Source organism: Mustela erminea, chromosome 6 (genome assembly GCF_009829155.1).
Source record: "Mustela erminea isolate mMusErm1 chromosome 6, mMusErm1.Pri, whole genome shotgun sequence".
NCBI lineage: Eukaryota > Metazoa > Chordata > Mammalia > Carnivora > Mustelidae > Mustela > Mustela erminea.
In genome coordinates, this window is record NC_045619.1 from 86,300,975 (window position 1) to 86,312,866 (window position 11,892).

Here is an 11,892-nt window from a genome sequence, read left to right on the forward strand (position 1 = left end):
TTGAATAAAAATCACAAGCTATGTTAATGTTTCCTTCTACTTATTTTTCCTTTGAAAGTTAGCCATTGGTACCCTCTCCTAATGCGCCACAACTGCTGTGACCACAGTGGGAATTAGTGTGCAGTGCTTCACGGAGACCAAGATGTGTTTTGACTAATCAGTTATATTGTATAGTTTGAGACTAAATTTAAGATTAGTGCATCTGAACTATAACATTTTATGGAGAAATGCCATTTTATTTCCTTTACATATAGTTCACTCAGAGTAGTCAACAGGTAGCAAGTGGAACTGCATGCAAACCTGTTTTAATAAGTAGTGGTGTTTGGGTGTTTTTTCACCAATCTTTTGCAATTAGTGTGTTGTCTAGCCTTAAAATAGCTATGTTCTCTCTTTGGTTAAAGTTGCCATTGCCCCAAATGGAGCCTTACAGCTGGCCAGTCCAGGCACAGATGGAGTACAGGGACTTCAGACATTAACCATGACAAATTCAGGCAGTACTCAGCAAGGTACAACAATTCTCCAGTACGCACAGACCTCTGATGGACAGCAGATACTTGTGCCCAGCAACCAGGTAGTTGTACAAAGTAAGTATGCTTAAGTGTCTGTGGAGAACTTCCCGACATCCTTTCAAAGACACCTAGGCATTCATTCATTCTTCTGACCGCACAGCTGCGACGGGAGATATGCAGACGTACCAGATCCGAACCACGCCTTCAGCCACTTCGCTGCCGCAGACTGTGGTGATGACGTCTCCTGTGACTCTTACGTCTCAGACAACCAAGACGGATGACCCCCAGCTGAAAAGAGAAATAAGATTGATGAAAAACAGGTAGGTGGTAAAATTGTACTGCCAGAATGGGTAATGTTTCTGTAAATCTCAAAACATAACCATGGGTTAAATGCAAGTGTGTATTAAAAATGAGAGAGGTGTGGGGTACCTGACTGGCTCAGTCGGTGGATCACCTGACTCGTAATCTTGGGGTTGTGAGTTTGAGCCCCACGTTGGACATAGAGCTTACTTAAAAAAGAGAGATTTGTATCAGCTTTTTTTTTTTTAACTGAGTTTTATGTCTAGTTTATCTCCAGTTTATTATGTCTAGTTTATTTCCAGTGGATTGGTATGTCCCATTGCTGTCTCCTTATTTAATATATTGTTTTTTTAAATAGTACTGTTAAGCAAACTTTTCAAACAATAACTTTGTTCTTGGGCTGACAGAACTTAAATGAAAGTAATAATTCACTGCTTGCCATTGACAGCAAGAAGAGGGAAGAATTCCTACAAAAACTGATGAACACAGAAATGCTCCTAAAAAATGAAATTCACCCATGAATATATAGAAGTGATTTAACCTCCAGAAATATTTACTTTCTTTTTAAACATATTTTATTTTTAAGGTTTTTTATTTATTTGAGAGAGAGATAGCAAGAGAGCATGAGCAGGGAGGAGAGGGAGAAGCAGGCTCCCTGCTGAGCAGGGAGGTAGACACGGGGTGCACACTGGGGTGCATGCGGGATGTGGGGCTCGATCCCAGGATTCTGGGATCGTTACCTGAGCTGAAGGCAGATTCTTAATGACTGAGCCCTGCAGGCACCGCTCACTTTAAATGTATTTTAAACATAGCTTTATGAGCTATATGTACATCACCCATGAAAAACCACCAGTTCCTTGAGAAAAGGGGATAATGGGTAGCCTTCTGCAGTGAGTACAAGGTGGGGGGGGAGAAAAAGAATACCAGTAAACTAACTATATTAGGAACCAAAAAGGGTAAATACCCAGGAATAAAACAGTTTTTTAAAAATTACAGTAAGGGGGCACCTGGGTGGCTCAGTGGGTTAAAGCCTCTGCCTTCGGCTCAGGTCATGATCCCAGGGTCCTGGGATCGAGCCCCACGTCAGGCTCTCTGCTCAGCAGGGAGCCTGCTTCCCCCTCTCTCTCTGCCTGCCTCTCTGCCTACTTGTGATCTCTGTCAAATAAATAAATAAAATCTTAAAAAATAAATAAAAGAAAAGAAAAATTACAGTAGGATTCTGTTTTCAGCTCCTCACCAGTTAAGACAGCTAGAATAAAAGGATGATTTTCTAAAGCAATAAAAATGATCATAAAAGGACTGGAGAGACGCATTTAATTACTTCAGGATAAAAGTTTCTTTACTAAAAACTAAGAGCAGGCATCATCATAAATGAACTTGTTGACATAGCAGGGACTGTCTTTGTTTTTGGAGGTTCCAACAAATGCCCTAAGACAAGGAACTGAAGTAAGTTATGTAAATATTAGAAGAAATTGTGTTTTTTTTTTGTTGATATGATTGTGTACCTAGGAAACCCAAAAGACTTTTAAAAAATTATTAGAATGAGAATTCTCTTTCTGACAATATGACCTAGGTTATGTAATATTTTTAAAAGCTTGGTGAAACATAAAAATCACCCTTTTAAATGATTGAATGAGCCTACAGGAAAGTAAAATATCTGTTGAGGTTAGGAGTGAAACAGAAGCACAAGACCATGAGGTTAATAAGTACTGAAGTAGCCTCTGTAAATTCTGTGATAAATTCAAATCTTTGTGATTGCTACAGCTTTGGTACTCAGAGGGGACCAGGGATAAAGCCTGTGGTCTGTGTAGGCTAGGACACTGGATCAGAGATTCTTCTTCATGAAGTCAGCACCCAAGAAGTGTTCTACCGAACACAGGGGTTCTAAAATTGACCCTTGAACAACATAGGGATTGGGGCACTGACCCCTCACAGTTGAAAATTCATATATAACTTTTGACTCCCCCAAAGCTTAGCCTCCTGTTGACCAGAATCCTTACTGAAATAGTCAACACGTATTTTATATGTTGTATGTATTATATGCTGTATTCTTAAAATAAGCTAGAGAAAAAGTGTTATTAAAACATAAGGAAAATACATTTTTGGTTCTATAGTTATTGGAAAAATTTGCATATAAATAGCCTCACATAGTTGAAATCTGTGTTGTTCAAGAGTCAGTTGTCATTTAAAGATGGGTCCATAGTGCCCCCAACGTTTTGGAAAAAGGCATTCTCAACACAGGCTTTAACAAATTCCCGCACATTGAGTTCCAACAAATACAAGTTGAAAAACCACAGGCTACCCAAGGAATTAATTAGGCCTCCATCATTATATGTGCTAACACCTTTATGTAATTTTCACAGAAATCTTTGAGGTGTGTGTATTACTTCAGTGTTTTTTGAGATGAGGAAGCGGAGGCTTAGGTTACTTTATTTGCCCAAGGTTAGACTACTTAATAAGTGGTAGAGGTAGGATTTCATGGACACATGCTCCAAGTTTCAGAGTCCAAAGACTTAGATACCACACACTACCTACCTTTCAGGAGCTAGAGTCAGCAGAAAGAGAGACAGAAGAATGAGTTATATAAAGTATTCAGTTATCTATTATATTTGAAGCAGAAAAAAGGGATGTCATTGAAAATCATCAAAAATTGAGAGGCTATAAAAATGATAAAAATTGGGAAAGATAAAACTTATTAGTAGCAAATACATATTCATCTGCTTAGAATATCGAGGACAGTCATCCACAAGAAGAAGAAGAAATGATTCTCTTCAGCATTGTCTTGGAAATCTTTGACAGTTTAGTAAAACCATAAAAGGATTGATGGGGGGAGCTACAAAGATTTAAATGAAAGAAATGAAACCTCTTTTTTATATAATTGCCTATTTTTTAAAATGGACTTAGAAAAAAATTATTAGAAGTAATGAATTTGTAAGATTGCTAGATGTAAAGCCCATTTTCAAAAACCATATTTCTTTACATCAGCAATGGCTTGATAAATAATTATTAAAAAGATATAATTTATGTTATCAACAAATAAAATTCCCGAGAATAAATCTAACAGAAGATGTCCAGGATGTTTATGAAAAATACTGTATAGTGTTTCTGAAACACATTAAGGAAGATTTAAATAAATGTAGAAGTAAAGACTGTGTCCATAGATGTGGAAACTCAGTATTATGAAGATGACTGTTTTTCCCCCAGTTGATCCATAGATGCAGTGCAGTTGCACTCAAAACCCAGACAAGTTGTTTGAAGAACTTCACAAGAGATACTAAAATTTGTAGAAGAGTAGAGGGCTAAGAACAGCCAAAATATTTCCAGGCAAGAATAAGGTGAGGAGATACCAAGTTTTATTTAAAGCTGTGGTAATTGAAACAATGTGATACTGGCATTGAGAAAAACAAAATGACCAAAGAAATAGCTCAAAAATAGGTACATGGACACACGAAGCCCTGATATGACAGGACAGATTATCGGGGGAAGGAGGGACTCCTCAGTAAGTGGTACTAGGATAATTATTGATACATGAAAAAATACTGGATTTCCTTCTCACACCATACACAAAAATCACTGCAAATGGATTAACAACGCAAATATGAAAGGTGACATTTTGAAAATTTTCAGTGAGAATATATAATTTTAATGGTTTCAGGAATAGGGAAAGATGCCTAAAACACCTCACACCCCCTCCCATACCCAAACATCATTAACATAAAAGATTAGTGAATCTTCATTGATATCTGTTCATTAGAAGATGGGGTGAAAATATAAGCGTCAACCTTATAGAGGATACATGTAGCAGATCTAACCCCCAAAAAAGATTTTCTTTGAAAAAATAAAAATATCTTCTAAATTAGTAAGTACAACCCAGTAGAAGATGAATAGGCCTTTCTCAGAAAATACAGTGGTTAATCATATGAAAGATTGCTTGCCCTTAACAGCAAAGAAGCGCAAATTAGTACTATGTACTTAAATATCATTTATCCCCACCCAACTGACAAAAATCTTAAAGTCTAACCAGAAATTGGCAAGGTATTGGAACAGTGGAACTCGGACACTGCTTATGGAGTGAGAATTAGTATGGCCACTTTGAAATTAATTGGCTTTACCTTGTACGGTTGACCTGGATATGCTCTGCGATTTAGCTGTTTTACTCTGCACATGTGACTGAGAGAAACTGTTGTGGGAAGTGTGCATAAGAATGTTCACCCAGGGGACGCCTGGGTGGCTTGGTTGGTTAAGCAGCTGCCTTCGGCTCAGGTTATGATCCCAGCGTCCTGGGATCGAGTCCCACATCGGGCTCCTTGCTCGGCAGGGAGCCTGTTTCTCCCTCTGCCTCTGCCTGCCTATCTGTCTGCCTGTGCTCGCTCAGTCGCTCTCCCTCTATCCCTGACAAATAAATAAATAAAATCTTTAAAAAAAAAAAAAAGTTCACACAGCAAAAATCAGGAAACCACCAAAATACTCATCAGTAACAGAAGGGCTGCCTAAACTGTGGTTATGTTTATACAGTGGGATAGTGTTCATTTGTATTGACTGAGTGAATGATCACTTTAACATGAATAAATATTAGAAAGATAAAGTTGAGGGAAAACAAGTTGTAGTTTTAGAAAATAAGCAGTTTTCTAAATTAAGTTTCTTAAAATAAGTTTAGAAAATAAGCACAGTGGGTTCTTCAACAGTATAGATCATATTTTCTCTTGGTTAAGTTTGGTGTTGGGTTTACATAATCATTTTGTCATTATGCTCTATAACTTACAACACATACAGTCTTTTGTATGTATACCAATCCATAATAAATTGTAAAACCACAGGGATTATAAGGAAATTACTAAGTTTTTTTGTGAATTAACATTTTAAAATATAATGGGAAGTAATATTCACATTAGTGACAAATCATAAAATACTTAGTAAATTCAATAGGAAAGGCATAGAATCTACATTTTTAAAATGTATTTAGAGCTAAAACCGTTGGAACATAGAGAAAATTTCAGTGTTCTTCAATGAGGACTATTAATATAAAATATCAGTTCTTCCAAAATTCACATATAATTTTATTGTGATTCAAATTAGAATCTGTAGATCTCCATGGAATTGGACAAAATAAGATGAAAGTTTACATGAAGAAAAAAGTATGCAAGAAAGGTCAAGAATGGGGGCGCCTGGGTGGCTCAGTCAGTTAAGCATCTGCCTTCAGCTCAGGTCATGATCCCAGGGTCCTAGGATCAAGCCCCGCATTGGGCTTTCTGCTCAGTGAGGAGCCTGCTTCTCCTTCTGCCTGCCACTCCTGTACTCTGTGTCAAATAAATAAAATCTTTGGGGAAAAAAAAAAAGAATCATCAAGAACATCGGGGCGCCTGGGTGGCTCAGTGGGTTAAAGCCTCTGCCTTCGGCTCAGGTCATGGTCCCAGGGTCCTGGGATCGAGCCCCACATCAGGCTCTCTGCTCGGCGGAGAGCCTGCTTTCCCCTCTCTCTCTTCCCACGCCTTTGCCTACTTGTGATCTCTGTCTGTGAAATAAAATCTTTAAAAAAAAGAAAAAAAGAAAGGAAAGAGGTTACTTGTTCTGTTAGGCATTGAAACATACTCTTTTATTTATCTCTAAAGCCACCATAATCAAAACTTGGTATAAGTGGGGCACCTGGGTGGAAACAAAACAAAACCAAAAAACCCCCACAAACCACAAATTTACATAAACAAAGGGACAGACAGTAATATTAGCAAACAGGGTAGAGCCCAGAAATAGCTTTTTGTGTTAGTTAAGTACAACACTTCTAAAGGATAGTTTAATAAATGTTAGCTGACAAAGCTCCACATCTGAAAGAAAAGTAAACTGGACTCCTATCTTACATCACATACAAAAGTCATTCCAGATGGATTAAAGATTTCATTGTGAAAAAATTAAGCTATAGAATCTTCAAAATTAAGAGAAGAAGATACAATGTATGGAATTTTAATCTAAGCCAAGAAAAAGACTAAAAAAGAAACATTTATGGTTTAAGATTTAAAAATGCGAGAAATCAAGGGGCAGATTAGAACAGATAACAGGGGGGTGCCTGGGCAGTTGGTTAAGCGTCTGACTCTTGGTTTCAGCCTGGGACCTGATCACAAGGTGCGAGATCAAGCCTGAGGTTGAGCTCTGCACTCAGTTCTGAGTCTGCTTAAGACCCTCTCTCCCTCTGCCCCTCCCCACATGTGCACGCACATGGGCAGGGCATGGTCTCACTCTCTCAAACAAATAAATCCCATTTATTTATTTATCTATCTATCTATTTATTATTATTATTTTAAAGATTTTACTTACATGACAAAGATCACAAGTAGGCAGAGAGAGCAGGCTCCCCACTAAGCAGAGAACCCGATGGGGGGCTCGATCCCAGGACCCCGGGAGGACCCAAGCCGAAGGCAGAGGCTCTAACCCACTGAGCCACCCAGGCGCCCCATAAATCCTTTCTAAAAAAGATAAAGGATTAATATGTATAATGCACAGAGAGAGTGTTAGGTTGTTTGTAATTTCTCATCGTAAAACAAAGTATGAATGGAAAAAGGGGTATGAATATGCAGGTTACATAAGTAATCCAAAAAATGTTCAGTCTCACTAGTAGTAATTAGGGAAATGAAAATGAATTAACAATGAAATACTGACATGGCAGAGATCTCTACCAACATAGAAGTATCATTAAAACTGTATGTGTAAAAAAGCAAGTTTCAAATAATACCTGCATTATATAGTGTAGAAAAATAGTCAGAATACTTTTTTAATACTACATGTATGTAATATTCTAGGGGGGCCTGGTGGCTCCTTCAGCTCAGGTCATGATTCCAGAGTCCTGGGATGGAGCCCCGTGTCAGGCTCCCTGCTGAGCAGGGAGTCTGCTGCTTCCCCATTCCCCTGCATGTGCTGTCTCAAATAAATAAAATATTTTTTAAAAAAATATTCTAAGAGGACATGTACAAAGCTGAGTGTAAAGCACTGTTTGTAATTAAAACCCAAATAAAGGGGCGCCTGGGTGGCTCAGTGGGTTAAGCCGCTGCCTTCTGCTCGGGTCATGATCTCAGGGTCCTGGGATCGAGTCCCGCGTCCGGCTCTCTGCTCAGTGGGGAGCCTGCTTCCCTCTCACTCTCTCTCTCTGCCTGCCTCTCCATCTACTTGTGATTTCTCTCTGTCAAATAAATAAATAAAATCTTAAAAAAAAAAAAACCCAAATAAAAATTAAAGAAACTGTGTAAAAGCTAACTGGAGGACCCATAAATTTTGCTCCTTGGTATTTATCCAGGAAAAATGGGACATCTGTTCACAAAGAGACAGACATAAGCATAGCAGCTTAAAGCTAGAAATAGCCCAAATAATCGATAAACTGTGGTGATGGTCGCACAGTGGAATACACCAGCAACAGTAAGGTAAAAACCACTGTGCAGCAACATCGATGAGCCTCAAAAATATGAGTGAAGGACACCAGGGACACCTGGGTGGCTCAGCTGGTTAAGCATCTGCCTTCCGCTCAGGTCATGATTCCAGGGTCCTGGGAATTGAGCCCTGCATCGGGCTCCCTGCTCAGTGGGAAGCCTGCTTCTCTGCCTGCCTGCAGCTCCCCTCCTTGTGAGTGCTCGCTCCGACAAATAAATAAAATCTTTATTAAAAAAAAAAAAAAAGGACCAGACAACAAGACTATATTCTGTAGGAGGCTGTAGAATAGGAAAAGCTTCATCTGTGGTGATAAAAATCAAAACAGTAGTTGTTTGGGGAGAGGACTGACCAGGAATGGGCCTGTGGGAGCTTTCTGGGACAACAGAGATGTTCTGTCTTGGTAAGTGTGTGGGTTATACAGGTACATGCCTTGGCCAAACGGAATGAATTCTGCACCTAAGATCAGTGTATTTCGGTGTCTGTAGATGACCAGGGAGGATTACCGAGGTGCATTTACCAGTTAAAGAATGTGAACTTCTTTTCTAACACTGGTTTTTAATGCTTATATTTAGAGAAGCTGCTCGAGAATGTCGCAGAAAGAAGAAAGAATATGTGAAATGCCTGGAAAATCGAGTCGCGGTCTTAGAAAATCAAAACAAAACTCTAATAGAAGAGTTAAAAACTTTGAAGGATCTTTATTCCCATAAAAGTGTTTGATTAAGAAAGAAAATATTTTTGCAGACTTGCTTAAAAATTAGATGGATTTCTTTTCTTTTTAGTGGAGTTTATAAATTAAAAGGTCAAAAATGAAGCTTTTTATTTAGGCTTTTGCAACTCAAAGATAAATATCTTATGCAAGAGATGTGGTGACGGAAGATAAAATGGAAAATGACCTCAAGGAAGTTACTGGCACAACTGGAAACTCTAAAAATTAAACCTACTCAACAAGCAGGAAATGAACTTCACCAGTTTGAATCTTCTAAATACCAAGAATCCAGAAATGGCAGATAAGATGAAATCTGGTAAACTGGTTTTTTAAAATAAATCAGTTTACCCTGTAGGTTTGCCTTTCTTACTGTTTCTTAAATTTCTTTTCAGTTGTGTGTGCGTGTGTGTATCTGTTTTATTTCTGCCAATAAATTCTAAATTACAAATAGAAAAGCTAATACATAACTAAATATATAAATTATGTTTTCTGATTATGTATACTTGTTCTATTGTCCAATCTTTTAAATGGGTTTTTTAAAGTTTGTTTTTTGGACTTGAGAGGGGTTTTGAGAGTTGCTTGGGTGAACTATTTTTGAGGCTTTGTCCTAAAAGGCATCTAAGGTACATGAATGGAGTGTGGTGATTTTGTAACTTTTTTTTTTTTTATCAGATTGGAAAGTGAACTTCTGTTTAAAAGTTTGATACTTTTAAATAGCTTGGTTTTTTTGGTTACTCTGGGAATGGAGATTTTCTACAAATATAAAATAAATTGTTTTTTGATTCTGTATTCAGTATGCAGTTGAATATACATTACTTATTCTGTTGTGCTTTAATAGAATGGAATGTTTACAGGCCCTTAAGATGATATTAGAGTATTTTTAAAAAACCTTCTGAAGATGCATACCAAAGTTTTCCAAGAGGATTTTATAACCAATTTAATGTAAGGTTTATCAGATTCTAAAATAGTATGATTATTAAGGCAATTTTATGTTAGAGTCTATTTTGTAATGTAGTGAATGGTACATTTCTAAGAAAAGTGACTGCCAATATATTTTTATAGCTAATCTTTATAAATTCTAAAGTTGAGTTTTTAATGATTATTTTAAATGTTTATATAGTTTGTTTAGTAAAAAAAAAAAAAAATATTTTGCATCTCAAAGTATCATTTTTATATAATGAAAAGTTTCCAGATTGGCTAATATTTGAATTGCAAGTTTTGTATGCAGTTTTATCCAAAGCTCAAGAATGTCCATCAGTACACCAGTGTTTAACCTCTGTATTCCAGTTTGTATACACTTTGAAATTGTAATGCAAAACTATTGTGCGCTTCTTACACAATATGTATCATATTGTTGTCTGTGAAATTAAAGGATATTTGATAAAATTAAGTTTGCTGAATGTAAAATACATTGCTTGATATGTGAACAACAAGCTTCCTGATAGCCATTCTGTTAATTACACTAACATAGTACCTTTCTAGTTTTAAAATGAGAATAAATACAAAATTCTGGTCCATACAACTTGTTTTAAGAGAGGCTATCTTTATATATTTGATTCAGTCAGAACCAGTTCTAACAGTGACTGAATTTTTTGTTCTGCAAGTGTTTATTAGGACATGGTTAACGAGCCTACTATGTAGAAACCTAATTGACAAATTTGTGCAATTTTTTTTTTTTTTTAAGATTTATTTGTCAGAGAGAGAGGGGCGAGCACAGGCAGAGTGGCAGGCAGAAGCAGAAGGAGAAGCAGGCTCCCCGCCGAGCAAGTAGCCTGATGGTGGGACTCGATCCCAGGATGCTGGGATCATGACCCGAGCGAGCTGAAGGCAGCCGCTCAACCAACTGAGCCGCCCAGGCGCCACCAAATTTGTGCAATTTTAAATGAAAAATTTTATTAACAGTATTTTAAGAAATTGGGACTCTGTTGATTTGGCAGCAGTTTGTAAAAAAAGTTTGATCACCCATGGGATTACTTATATCACTTACTATTTGGTATAAAGCCAAGAGGAGGTCCAGGCTCAATGTGTTATATCAAGAGAATTTTAAAAGATAATATAGGGTAGATGTAATGCTTGGCTGTCCCAGGGATTATTTAGTTCTTAATGCCTTAACAGCTGGACATCATAAATATTTATAAACTTAACACTGTCTGCAGACTTCGGGTGTAGGGCCTTGCTCTCACTAAATCAAGTTACCTAGGCTAGCAGTGTGTAATGGGCATGAGCAAGCATACCAATGATTCCATAAATACGTACCAAATTATCTCTCAAGATGTTTTTCTAACTTGAATCCAATGAGGGGTTTATGAAATTTTGAAAGTGATTACAGTCTAAACCTAAATTAGGCTCCAGAAGTTCAATAGACATATTATTTCCTTAGTTCAATTTACTGTTCTACATAAATTTATTATCAGTTTATTTATATGTTGATGGAAATAATTACTGCCCATAAACAAAGCTTGTGTATATAAGCTGTCGCTTTAATTTCATTGCGCAGAGCTTGAGTGGCATGTATTAGAGCTTTGGAAATCTTACTACAGTTAACCCTTGAACAATGCAGGGGTTAGGGGCATGGACTCCCATGCAGTCAGAAATCCACACACAACTTTTAACTCCCCCAAAACTCCTACGAACCGGCTGTTGACCGGAAGCTTTACCCGTAATAGTCAATTAACACATATTTTGTATGTTCCATGTATTATAAACTGTTCTCAAAATAAAGCTAGAGAAAAGAAAATACTAAAATCACAAGGAAAATACATTTCTAGTACTGTATTGAAAAAAAAAAATCATGTTTAAATGGACCTGCACAATTCAAACCTGTGTTGCTCAAGGGTCAGCTGTATACTTGTTCATTCAGTTATTATGCTGAAGTTATTGGTTAAATGTGTTTTTCTCCAATGAAGACACACGGACATAGGAATGACAGAAAAATAAGTATTTATGGCTTATAATTATATAGTTGTA

General features: G+C 37.2%; 1 protein-coding gene across 6 annotated transcripts in view; it reads left to right on the forward strand.

Moving 5' to 3' along the window:
* Positions 1-10,348, forward strand: part of ATF1 (activating transcription factor 1) — an 89,030-nt gene extending 78,682 nt beyond the window's left edge. For all 6 annotated transcript variants that reach the window (XM_032348201.1, XM_032348202.1, XM_032348200.1 and 3 more), the window contains 3 exons: positions 402-584; positions 670-829; positions 8,792-10,348. In XM_032348201.1, the coding sequence (XP_032204092.1) occupies positions 402-584; positions 670-829; positions 8,792-8,936 (488 nt within the window). In that variant the 3' untranslated portion in view covers positions 8,937-10,348. The remainder of the gene's footprint in view (positions 1-401; positions 585-669; positions 830-8,791) is intronic.
* The last annotated feature ends 1,544 nt before the right edge of the window (positions 10,349-11,892 follow it).